The following is a 13216-nucleotide window of genomic DNA, read 5'->3' as shown; positions in this document are numbered from 1 at the left end:
TTCTACATGCATTTTTATTTTTCTGTCTTAATGTATATTAGGCCCAAAGCACCCAGCTCTTCAGCAAAGCACTGTTCTAGCCATCAGCTGTTCTAAGGGGAAACTTGAGGGCTAGCAGTGTCAAATGTCAGTTACATTATTAATGGCAGTATTTGCATTTGATAATTGTACTTGTCTTCTAAATTGGAGATACTGCACCACAGAGTTATGTTAGTGTAGCCTTTCAAAGGCACATTTCCGTAAATCTGCATTTTTCTGAAGTGTAATCCAGCAAGGGTTAGGAGATCATGATGTGTGCTTATCTATTGAATGGAGGAAGATGACTTCCATTGACTTCTGGATAAAAGTTAATAGCTGTAAAACTCCACACAGCCCTTCATTTTAGGGAAGAAATAGAGTGAACATGAATTACTGTTCTGCCATTTACATATAGAAGATAAGTTGTGAGTTTAGAGAGCAAAGTATTGCAATTATAAGTGCACATGCCAATCCGTAAATGTTTGAGGAATATCATTTTCTGTTGTCTTGTCCTAAATTTTAAAATGTGTATATATAGTTTTACCAAACCATTTGAGTTTTTTCCTTGACATTTAAAGTACTCAGAAAAAAGAAAGGGAAATACATATTTCAATATCATATTTTTTATCTTCAGAAAGTGTTGTGAAATGGACATGAATAACTGAGGGGCACGTGGCTTTCTCTTCAACAATGATAAAGCTTTGAGAATTGAAAGACCTAAATCTGCTTCCAAAATGTAATTAAGAGAATTGCAGTTATTCCACTAATCCAAACCCAGGGAAATTTTTACAAGAAAGTTGATTATTTCCCTTCCAAGTACTTTTTCTCATTTTTGTTCACAAACTGATAATTTAGAGGCTATTTCTTTTAAACTCTATTGATCATATTTAGGAATATGAAGCTCGTGAAAGTTTGTAATTCCTGCCTCCATCCAGTAGACACCCTGATATAATTGGGGGCCAGGGCAGAATAGCATACTTGAAATACCTCATCACTATCTACTGCTCCATGACAAAGCAGTGTTATAAGACTGTACAAAATTATAGCAGTTGAAAGTCACAGTTGGATTCAATGATCTTAAAGGTCTTTTCCAACCTAAATGTTTCTCTGAAAGCAGTTCAGAGCCAGCTTGCTGTTGGTGTGTGGTAAGTGATAAGCTGCTGTGTCCTGGCAACAAAATTTCGTTACGTTTTCTCGTTTGAAGTTAACACCTGCACAAATATATATTTTGTCCTTCTCTAATGTTGAGGTAAATAATACATGCATGAGCAAACCAAATCCAACAATTCTCTGATGAAAGACAGTCCTCAAAGTAGTCAGATACTTTTGAGAGCTGTCAGGCCATAAAGGAATGAAAACTTAACTTTAACATACATTAATAGAAAGAAAAGAAGGGAGGAGACATCACAGGCACAGGTGTATTTCCTTGATAAGAAAATCCCTACTGGTTTTTTCCTTTTGTGTGTTGAACATATAATTTAAATAGATGGGGTTTAAATATAATTGTCTAATGTCTCCAGTCCTCTTCACACATCCAGTTCTTCCCAGTATATATAATATATCTAATAAAATAAGAAAAACAAAAGTCTTGGTAATGCACTTTGCACAAGGCAAATTTTGGAATTTAGGAAAAAATATGCTACTGAAAATTCATTGGATCTGTATTTGTGAAATTATAAACACTTTTGAAGAATTCTTAATTTTTTTATTTTTATTTTTTATACCAGTTACACGGTATATTGCTTATTCTGGATGGTCACAAATAACCACTTTTCAATCAATGGCAATAAGTTAACTAGACTTGAAAATAGATATATTCCTTCCTAGTTTTTACTTCTGTTAAAGTTTGTTTACCTCTTTCTTTACATGCTTCTGCCTCTCTCTTACTTATCTTACAATATTCAGGAATATTCCAATAAATTTAATGGAATCAGAAAGGAATTGGCAAGAAAAGAGGTAAGACTGCAGTCTAAGGAGTGTTTATATTTGGATCCATACATTTCTGAAGCAAAAGTTTAATATTTATCTAGATATATAAAGCTGCAAAAGTGTTAACATCTACATTATCTTGGAAGACACTGACTTCTATCTGAATCTCTAAACCCAGTACTTGTTTTCAGTAGAACTTTTGATCGGAAACAACTCTGTGCAATCACTAATTATTCTCTAGTTTGATAACTTCTGTTCAGTAAAACTGTTTAATTTTTTTCTATTTTTTTATATATTTAACAGATGCTCAAGAAAGCTATTAATAATGTCAGAAGAATGGCTTCTCATCCAACACTGCCATATTGTAAGTTCAGGTTTTTTTAAAAAAGAGGAAAGTTATCTAAAGACTATATATTTTTCACTCACCTGTTTCTTAGTGTGCTATTTTGTACTAGCACAGCAGTTAGTATATGTTTCGAAAGGTGTTTATAAGCCATATGTACTGAAGCTACTTTTCATTTTAAAAAACATGGGGGGGATGTAGAATAGCCTTTAGAAACAGCAAAAAGTACTGCATTTCTCTCTTATTTATGACTAGAATGAAAGATAGTAGGAAAAAGGTGTGTTATTACCTCCAAGTAAATAGCTTCATATTTCATGAGCATCTAAATACAATTCTTAATCAAATAAGGAATAACACGACTTTAAGTTGCAGTGGTATGTCCTGCTCCTACACTAAGCCAGATACTATGGCATAATTGTGGCACAAGTTATTTTGAGATGGTGTGTGTTTTCTTGAAATTATAGAAGCTACAACTCTTGTGAAAAGTCATGTCAGTATTTTCTGTTGCAGACCTGACAGGTGCTCAAGATGGTAGTGTAAGAATGTTTGAATGGGGTCATGCACAACAAATCACATGTTTTCGATCTGGTGGCAACTCAAGGGTAACTCGAATGAGATTCAATTACCAAGGAAATAAGGTAACTGACAAAATGCTTCTGTACGCGTCCTCTCCCCTCCCCTCTCCTCCCTTCCCCTCCCCTCCCCGTAAATTAGCAGAAACATCACATGCTTCAAATAGAAAGTATTTTCTCAAAATTGTGGCTATTTTTCTCTGCAAGACATACATATGTATTTACTATTACTATATATTTTCTTTCAGTTTGGAATTGTTGATGCTGATGGATATATAAGTTTATATCAGACAAACTGGAAATGTTGTCCACTTACTGGAACTTCACCTAAGCCATATTTGGTAAGATGAAAACTAAATTAGTTTCCATAAACTTATGTTGTGTTCCTTACTTCTGTTCCCTTCAGAATAGCTTGGAGAGGGCAAGGATTGTGCTGATAACCAGTATTAATCAAGATTAAGTTATATGTTGCTGCCATCCTGTGATCTGTATGACAGGTTCTTACATTCTAATCATACTGACTAAGTGGAGACTGGAAAATGTAACATGAGATCTGAAATAGCTTTAATGTTCGTTGAGACTTGTCAATAGTTGTCACTTGTCAGTTAATTGACAGTTACGCAGGACTGCAGAGTGTATTTCCATGAAAAACGAAGAGTCTTACAGGGCGTACCAATACCTTTATATCCCATGTTCTTTAAATTTCTTTGGAAACACCTTTCCTTCTCAAGGAAGTTTAATATTGCCTGCTTGCACAAAATAGATTCCTTTTTAATTAATAATTTCTAACTGCAATTTTTCAGACATGGCAGTGTCATAACAAAACAGCCAATGACTTTGTTTTCGTCAGTTCATCATCTTTGATAGCTACAGCAGGATTTTCTTCTGACAACAGGTAATATCTGTTGTGATAATGCATAAAAGTGAAGTGGTGCCATATTTTCTCTCCCCCACTCTGTTTTTCCTATGATTCTTCTTGAGCAGTTTAAGAGTACTTCTGCTTTGTTTCTTAGCAGGAGGGGGAGAGAAGCAATGTTTGCAGCTAAATTCATGTGCCTATTAAAGGAGGTTTTATAGGGAAGCACAGATACTCTGTTCATGTTCCATGTGAGGAAGGGAAGTAGAAAGGGAGGCCCTGAGTGCTTCTGTCAGAATCCAGTGAGGGATATGTGGCAGTGGCTTAAAGCTGTGCTGGGGGTGGGGGGGGTGGGTTGAGACTGGACATTGAGAAACATTTTGTTACCAAGAGGTTCAGACACTGGAACAGGCTTCCTTGAGGTCAATCCCCAAAGCCCGTCAGAGTCTGAGGCATTTGTTCAATGCCCTTAATGACATGCTTTAACTCCTGGTCAGCCCTGAAGCTGTCCACTGGGTGGATTACATGATCCTTCTAGGCCCCTTCCAGCTGAACTATTCTGTTCTGTTCTGCACACATGAACCTGTCTTAAATTATTTTTATAGCTGTGGGGGATTTGCATAGCTGTCCATTTCTCATTTGTTTTCATAAGTAACTAATGATAAAAAAATATCAAAACCTGCTAACATTCCAGTGAACTCAGCTACAAAATATTATTAACATAAATCCTTTATGGAAATAGCCAGTCATAGAATCATTTGTGTAGAAGCATGTTCTTGCAGTGTATGTTAAACTATAGAAGTAATTTGGGGTCTGCTCAAAAGTAATCATTGAAAGTCTGTTTACAGTGCTTTTATGCCTGAAACAACCTTTTTAAGGTGCAGATGACTTTTCAAGTGTTCAAAATACCTTAGAACATTTGTTGCTGAATTAAGCCATATTTTTGTTCTACAGAAATATTTGTCTTTGGGATACTCTGGTTTCTCCTACAAATAGCTTGGTGCATGGTAAGTAAAATGCAACAACCAAAATGTTTGACCATGTTACAAAAAGGTGTATTTGTGTCTCTCTTTATGTGTCTCTCTTTATGGAAGAGTTATTGTGGGAAGTAATTTTAACATTGGTGGTAAAATGTCTTTCACCATTCTGTGTGAGTGCACCAGTTGGAATATAAAACCAGATTCTTGAGAAATTACTTGGTGTTCTGTGTACATGATTGGTTTCATGGACATGAGCACCTTCCTTCGCATACCTTCTGTCCCTGCAGCACAAGTGCAAGCCAGACATTTCTGTTCTTTTTTAAAAGGTTCTGGGCAGCTTCTGCTTTAGAACAGTTATTCCTCTAAGTAGGATTTTGGAGATGCAATAAATATTTAGCTGGGTTTCATTAGTTTTATTACTAATATTTTGTTGCATGTAATACAACAAATGCCTTTCAGTATCAGAAATACAGAATTAAGATCACAGAGTTGTGAACTCCTTGTACTTAAAGTATGGTGAATGCCTAAGTGTATTTGAGAGACAGATGGAATTTCTAAATGTAAATTCATAGGCCCTTTGAACTACAAGTACAATGTACCAAGCTGTGTTCTGGTAATTGTAATTTTCATTCACTTTTTCCACGCATTTAGGGGAGTAGACATAGCCAAATAAATGTGAATAGAAACAAATTAACACTAAAATGACTGGTGGAAACTTGCAAGAGATTTGGGCAGGTCATTTAGGAGGAATTTCTGGTGGGCGTTATATGACTTAAAAGAACAAACAAATTATATTACTTAATATAACAAATAAACCTGTTACTTTAATAGCGGATTATTAAAATAATCTATTTCTGGATTGATAGATTGTGATTACATAGGCTTAGAAAAAAGGATATAATATTTTGTTAATACATATTTTAATTTCTTAATTTGAGAATACTGCAGTTCAGAATGTCTGATGGGAACCTGGGTTTACATATGTATTGATACTGCAATAAGTGGACTGGGTGTGGGCAGCTGGATTACATAATCAAAGTCACTGTTGCTACTGTCTTGAACTATTAGAGGTTGATTGAAAATTGAAGTTAGTACTGTGTTTTATTTAAATTACTTTGCTTTGGCTTTCAGCTTTTATCTGTCATGATAGTGGAGCAACTGTGCTAGCATATGCTCCAAAACACCAGCTGTTAATATCTGGAGGCAGAAAAGGTTTTACCTGTATAATTGATCTTCGCCAAAAGCAGCAGCAACAGTTACTCCAGAGTCATGATTCTCCAGTCAAAGCAATTGCTGTTGATCCTGCAGAGGAGTATTTTGTCACAGGATCTGCTGAAGGCAACATAAAGGTATTAATGAGGGGGAGGGAGCAGAGATGATGTGTACATTCGGAAAGAATCTTGTGCAGGTGTGGAACCATCAGATGTCATATGTACTGCATTTGTTCTTAACTCTGACCTTCACATGAACTAATTTAATTATGAAATGTCAGTCTTACCTCTTTTTAATGCTGATACCTCCTTTAATTATTGATACCTTAGTGTCTCTCTATAGTTCCTATTACAGAAAATGAGTATTAGTATTCTCTAAATGTGTCATTACATATTGCTACATATTCTTCTTTTACAGTTAGTGTCAGAAAAATAAATGCAAAATGCAGTGCAATTTCTCCACAATTCACTGCTGATGATTTTTAAGGTCATGATAATTATCTGTATAAGAGGTTGATGTTTTGATGCTTTTTCAGGTATGGAGTCTGTCTACATTTAATCTTCTTCACACTTTCATCAGTGAGCATGCTCGACAGTCTCTCTTCAGAAACATTGGGACAGGAGTCATGCAAATTGAGACAGGACCAGCAAATCACATATTCTCCTGTGGTGCTGATGGAACAGTAAAGATGAGAATCTTGCCTGATAGATTCAGCCCTTTAAAAGATGTGTTAAAAAATGATGTGAAGTTTATGATCTAATGTTTTTTTCAGAATAGTGAGTAACATTCCCCTTCTGCCATCCCTGAAGGTATTTTTCCTGGAACTAACCAACAAAGCAGATGCGTAATGAAAGCTTGTGACACAAGATGTTTTGGGTTTTTTTTCTTTCTCCCCTTCTGCCACCAACCCCCTATTTATTAATTACCTGGAGCTTTTAGTCCCTGATGCACTAATGCCTTAAAGATTAAAAGGTCCTTCAGATTTTGATTGTTGCCTAAAATACAAGCTAAATATGACTCCAAATTACATCATTATAATATTATTAAGATGTTGCCGTAGTGGTTTACTCTTTCTTTTGAGGTAGTTACACTCTCACCTGGAGCGTACCATCTAGGCATGACCTCTGCTTATATTCAACACCTGGCCACCTTGTAAAAGCATGTCTGTCCTGATGGAGAGCTTAGGTAATGTTTTTCACTGTGGCAACCATAACTGTCTCACCTCTGAATTTGTTTAGTCGGCCGACAACAAAAATTTATACCTGTATGCAGAAGAGAAATAAAGTCTCCAGGAGTGAATACTCCTGGTCATGCAGGCATTCATATAACGAGCCACTCTCTTTCTCCATTCCTGAAATCCAGGCTGTTTACCTCTCTAACTTGCCTGATCTCCTTCCTCTCATCTAGAGTATAAGAAACTGAAGGATGTTCTGTAACTTGTCTTTTGTTCTATAGCTTGAATCACTGCCATCAGGATGGCAGGCTTACCTTTTAAAAATAAATATATTTTTAACCCTGAACACTCCCTTTACAAGAATAAAATGTAAATATGAATGGATATCTTCCTAGTAAAATAGTCAAGATTGTGTGTGAAGCCTTAGACTTGATCAAAAAGATACAGGAAGATACTGCTTTAGGATATGGCACTAGAATTTCTTCAAAGACTATTTATTTAGATGTCTGTAGAGGAAATAAAAGAAAAACTGAACCTAATTTATTTTTACTTTCTTTTTTCCAGTAAGACTTTAATTTAGCCCAAAGATAGTTCATTCTTAGCACTTAACATTTGTCTGTTTTTCCTAAGTACTTTAAAAAAGGAAAAAAGTAGTTCAACAGCAAAGTACTTCTACACTGTCAGTCTTTCTTTCTTGATGTTTATGTTTACATCTGGTGTCAGATGAAAGAAAACAAATTGGGAAGGATAGATGTAGAGGGTTTTTTTTGCCAAAATATTAAACTGCATAACTTAAATGTTTGACCAAATTATTAATGCACAAGGCCTTTACTTTTTATTTTAGTCAGCTAAACTGTTTCTGTATGTATTTTGGTTTACTTTTCCTTACTTGAGAGCTTGACAAAGGTTTAATTTGTAAATTAGATGTGAGGCTGGATTACTTGAATGCCAATGGTGTACTTTTTGCTAAAAGATATTTTGTGAAATATAGCACCAAGATATTAACTGTAAAATAAACTTGTCAAATTAGGAACTATGGGGATAAATAAAGCATAGCAGAAATGAAGGGCTTGTATAATGAACTATGTAACATTCTCAGGATGCTTTTATCTTAAGAATATAAAGTTGTTTAAAAAGATTTTGTAAAATGTATTAAGGTCATTTTAAATGTATGTTTCGCAAGTTGCAGTGCAAACACTATGAAGGTTTTTATGCACATAACCTGAATTTTCAAATTGTGCAATAAAAAGAATGTGAATGTTATGCCGTGAAGAAACATGTGACAGCATTTCAAACTGGAACAGCTGTTCAGTGATTCAGTTGTAACTGCTCTTCCTTAAAACTTACAGATTGAAATGGAACTTGATATCAAAACAGTTTAAGTACAGTGATGGACCAGAAAAGTGACTAAAAGTGACACCACCTTACAAAACAGACTTGCCCAATGAGTACGTGTTATCTGCTCAATGGCTGAGTTTCTAATATTCTTTATTCTTATGGAAGAAGGAAAACAGTGGAGTAAACAGTAGCACACTCCTTTACTATCAGCTGACTTCGTAGCTGCTTATATACATGCATCAGTTTTATACATCCACTGAACTAACAATGTTACATGTGCAAAAATCATGGCAGTATTAATATAATTGTCCTTGATGTTTTGTCCCTAAATATTTATATCTCATTAGCTTTAATACGTCAAGCTCAATTCTATTGTACTGGCAATCACAAAAAGCTGTCTTACCATCTGTGAAATGAGCAGATTTTATATGTAATTTGCCAAGACATACAATGTTGTCATTTTTCTGAGTAAAGCTGCACTTTGAAAAATCCTGACAAAATTATGCTTATACCAGAAAAGTACTGACCATGAACAAGCTTTTTCAATAATATTTATAGTTACCATAAGCTATTCTCAAAACTAAATTATGTAAAATCAAAATGTATTTGCCACACCTTTATAATCTTTCCAATAAATCCTGCAGAAACTCAACCTTCTAGAGTTCCATGTTGCTGCTATTTCATTTACAAATCAGTTGTTCACTTGCATATTGTTCATTGATGTTTAATTATTATAAGAAAAATTATCAATAGCTTTCTTGTAATGATGAAGTCAAAATGAGCTAAATTTTGTTGTATCTGAAATTTTTAAAGGGACACTCTCAACTTCTAATCTGGTCATTGGAGAAAAACTGAACTCAGAACTCTCTGGCTGTTGCCCTTAATTTCCACTGACTTTTGTCCTCCAGCAACTAATGCTTTTTCCCTGTTGCTATGCAAGTTACTCAAACTTAAGGGTACTAGTGCCTGTAGAGGTCCCCGTGCTTAAAGTAACCGTGTGCACAAATTGAACATAAAATTTGCCTTTGCCAGTGCTTAATCAATACTAATTTACTGCCCAGACAAAATAATTTAGCTTGTAGTTGATGATGTCCCTTTTAAGTATCATAGACTGGGAGTTGTGACTTGTGTTTGTCTGTGTAGCAATACATAATGCTGTCAGAGTGTGTCATTCTTGTGTTGCTAACTGATTCCATTACCTCAGATACATGATCCAAGTTCTTTATGATTACTTCAGTAACTTGTGGAAGTTAAAACTCTGGCCATCTGGGTACTTAAACTGGCTTACTGTGTGACTTTACACCAGAAAATTCTCAGCTGACAGCTGACATTGCAGGATGTTGATGGAGAAAGGTGGAATAGATGCAGATTTTGTACTGTGCCGTGGTGGTGCAGAGTGAGGTCGTACATGTTCTACTGCATTTTAGGAACCTCAGAACCAGTTGCAGGAAATAAACTATGGAGATATCCTACGCTAGGTACCCCCTTCCTATTAAAAGCACCCAGTGTTAGATTAGATGCAATAGTTATGAAAAAAGCTACAGTGATTATGGGGAAATAAACTTGGAGAATTATTTTCCAAGGTAATTACTTTCAAATGTTTATTTTTACTAAAAATAGCAAAACCATCGCTAATGGCAGGTTCAGCACACTGATCAAACTTTCTATAAAATAAAGATATTGATTTACCAAGTTTCTTAGTGTTTCTTATTCCTCCCATTTCTAGCTCTAAAATATGCATGATTTAATATTTCTTTTTTTTTAGTGTCTTATCATCTCATGCTTTTTTATCTTCCCTTGTTCTAGCTTTTTGGTGTTTGGGAGGGAGGGCTGGGGTGTGGTTTTTTCTTTTTTTTTTTTTCTTTTTTTCAATGCATAAGTAGCAGAGCTGAATAAAACTAAATTATTTTGCAGTGTAATGCTGATGTAGTGATGGCACTTTCTGTTGTCTGCCACAACTTAACCTTTGAAGCCCCTTTTCTGTTTCATTTAAGCTTGAAAACCTGTGAAGGTCTTGGGGAGCTTCACCCACCTCTATGTTTCCACATCTAGTAGAGGTACAAGGATGAATGCACCTGTAACAATCCGATTAGTGAGAGAGGCCCCAATTAAGGTGCAAACGAGACAGAATGCCAGTTCAACAATACTGACTTTATTTTGTAGCTTTTAGTGTGTAGGAGAAAGAGAGCGTCAGCAGGGGACAGTCACCACCTGTGGACCCAGCGCTGTCTTTTTGGTCCTTTTTCACTCTGGGCTTCTCAGTGGTGTGGCGGGGGGACCTGGTTCATTCTTCTTGTAGTAAGTTCTGTGCAGAAAGGGGTGTTGGGTACACAAGATCAGACACTGACTATGGAAAGTTTTCACTATGCATTTTGCAAACAAAGGAATTCATGCTTACTGGCTGCAAGTTGCATAGTTCTCTAGTTAGTACTCTGTCTTCCATTGGTTAATGATTCCATTGCTTCTTGTGCTAATTAGTCAGTTCTTTCTCTTCTTTTGTGTCAGTGGTTTTCTTGGAGGGCTGTGAGCAGGTGGTTGCAATCTCCCCGTGCTGGAGTTACCTTTTATCCAGTCAGAGATGACTGTAGCACAGTTGCTGAATTGGATTTATTAGTCTTCGGAGTTCTGCCAGATGTCGTTGTGGCCTGTGCATTTTGCGCTTTTTGTATCCACTGTCAGTGGTACATCCTTCTTCACAAGCTTTGTTAACCTTCCCCTAGGTCATTGGACAGTACTGCTTTATGCAGTCCAGGTTCCTGGTATCCACAGAGCCCTGTTCGGGGGTACTTTGGAGACTGTTGGTGGTTGCAAAGTCTGTCTGTTCTTTCTTCGGTGATAGGTCTGTGAGCTGCTGCTTTTCACACAGTCTGTCCCAGCGGGGATGTATTGACCAGGTTGTGCTAACCAGATCTTGCCGCTGCCAAGCCTGGAATTAGCACCGTCCTGGCACAAATTCGTCTCTTCTCTGACCGTAATAGCGTTTAAGACAGGTACCTGGTCTTAACTTCTAACAGCCCCTACGCGAGTTCACACAGTGGGTGTGAGTAGAGCACGCATCTCGTCAGGCTCGCAGCAAGCCGCTGCCAAAATTTAAAATACCTCGGCACACGGCTCAGTAGATATAAATTTTATTTAGGCTTGGGCGAGAGGCGGCGCGGGGGTCGAGCCGGACGGGCGGGCCCCGCCCCGGCCCGGGGCGAGCGCAGGGCAGGGCAGGGCCGGCTGCTCGCCCCGCCCCGGTCCCGGCGGGGAGCCCGGAGTTGCCGCCGCCGCCGCCGCGCCCGTTCCGCTCGGCACCGCCGCTGCCGCCGCCCCGCGCACTCACACACAGTAAGTGCCGCCGCCGCGCTCCGCGGGGCCGCATCCCCGGCCCCGTCCCGATCCCGCCGCGCCAGGCGGCCCCGGCCCCGGCCCTGCGCGCCCGCGGCAGCCGCGGCCGAGAGCGGCAGCGGGGCGGGCTGGGGCCGGCGGCGCCCCCGGCAGCAACGCTGGACTCAGCGCGGGGGGCGAAATGCGGCGCTGGGTCTGGGGCCGGGTCGCCGCCGCCTCCTGCCCCGTCGGCTCCCGGAGCCGCGCTCCAGGTGGGAGCTGCCCGGAACTACGCGAGGAGAGTTTCCTCACCGCCGATGTGTTTGGGTGAAGGCTGCTCTGCTCGGGGACATCGAACCTCCGCTCCTCCTGGGCTTAGCTTGTCGCTGTTTTTCCAGAAATGTTTCTGTTTTCACCCGGAGTGAGCCGTCCCCCTCGTTCGGGTGTGCTTAGGCGCGGACTGTACTGGGCTGTACGCAACTGACCTGTAGCTCTTGAGACAGAGGCAAGCGTCGTGATGCAGCTGAAGTCTGCACGGTGGTGCAAGACAAACTTTTCTGAGAAGTGCCAGTTTGGCTTTGAAATACTACTAGCAAAAATCCTGACATTCCGCCAGTAGAATTAGCTGTATCTTATTTACATACTACTAATTAAATAAGAGAGATCACAGTTCAGTGTGGGCTTTTCCTTTTTTAGAAACCTGAATGGTCGGACCTTCCACGTACGAGGTCTGTGTGTCTCTAGAGGTACATATTCACAGTCTTACCTGACCACTCTCTCACGAATAAAGCAAAACACGGTCCAAGTGATGCTTCCCTCTGTCTGCACGTGTCTGGTTTCAGCTACGCTCCTTTGCAAGTTGTTTGTGTAACTCATCAGTGAAACCACTCACGTTACAAACTGCCTGGTCAAAGCTTCTCCCAGCAGTCGTTTTCGCACTCTCTGGCTGGATTGACTGCTGCCAGCTCTGTTTATCTTTTTTCAGCTCTAAATAGGGAATTTGCTATGAAAGAGCGTCGGCAGTGGAAACAAGAGAAAAAAAAAAAAAAAAATTCTGGAGGGGAGGAGTGTTGTGGTGGAAAGAGGTCCAAGACCTGTATTTGGAAGACAAAACTTTGTGAACTTAGAACATGCTTAGAAGCAGGAAGAAGGAACTAAAATGTTCTAGTACATTTACATTTAGTACTGGAACCGAAACGTTCTAGTACATTCAGTATCTTTATTTCACCTGAAAGCAAATTTCACGTGGAACACTATTGAAATAGACGTCACGGTGCAGATCTTTGCAGGAGCACAGAACACTGCATCTTGAAATGGAAGTTGCTCGCTGTTTGCCCTGACAACAGGAAGCCGCTCATTTCCGTTAAATAGTAACTAGCCTAATCTGACTAAACGTAGATTTCAGTGTGCTCCATGGCTTAATTTATCTGTTTTGAGGTTCCTTTAAATAGCTGCTGCTGGGTAGAGAATAATAATTGCTTCTTG

The 13216-nt window shown here is 38.7% G+C and overlaps 1 protein-coding gene and 1 long non-coding RNA gene across 5 annotated transcripts in view; both read left to right on the top strand.

Moving 5' to 3' along the window:
• DMXL1 (Dmx like 1) overlaps window positions 1-10115 on the top strand; it is a 78502-nt gene extending 68387 nt beyond the window's left edge. For 2 of the 4 annotated variants that reach the window (XM_032095112.1, XM_032095110.1), the window contains 8 exons: window positions 1924-1974; window positions 2251-2311; window positions 2801-2928; window positions 3111-3203; window positions 3666-3757; window positions 4673-4725; window positions 5830-6047; window positions 6446-10115. In XM_032095112.1, coding sequence (XP_031951003.1) covers window positions 1924-1974; window positions 2251-2311; window positions 2801-2928; window positions 3111-3203; window positions 3666-3757; window positions 4673-4725; window positions 5830-6047; window positions 6446-6670 — 921 coding nt within the window. In that variant the 3' untranslated portion in view covers window positions 6671-10115. The remainder of the gene's footprint in view (window positions 1-1923; window positions 1975-2250; window positions 2312-2800; window positions 2929-3110; window positions 3204-3665; window positions 3758-4672; window positions 4726-5829; window positions 6048-6445) is intronic. The other 2 variants (XM_032095111.1, XM_032095113.1) reach the window with 1 other exon arrangement.
• Window positions 10116-11664: 1549 nt separating this feature from the next.
• On the top strand, window positions 11665-12405 carry LOC116438614. The gene is made up of 2 exons (XR_004237840.1): window positions 11665-11752; window positions 12130-12405. It is a non-coding gene; the product is annotated as an uncharacterized LOC116438614 (long non-coding RNA).
• The last annotated feature ends 811 nt before the right edge of the window (window positions 12406-13216 follow it).

This window comes from Corvus moneduloides, chromosome Z (genome assembly GCF_009650955.1).
Source record: "Corvus moneduloides isolate bCorMon1 chromosome Z, bCorMon1.pri, whole genome shotgun sequence".
NCBI classification, from domain to species: domain Eukaryota; kingdom Metazoa; phylum Chordata; class Aves; order Passeriformes; family Corvidae; genus Corvus; species Corvus moneduloides.
This window is presented reverse-complemented; position numbering and strand designations above follow the sequence as displayed.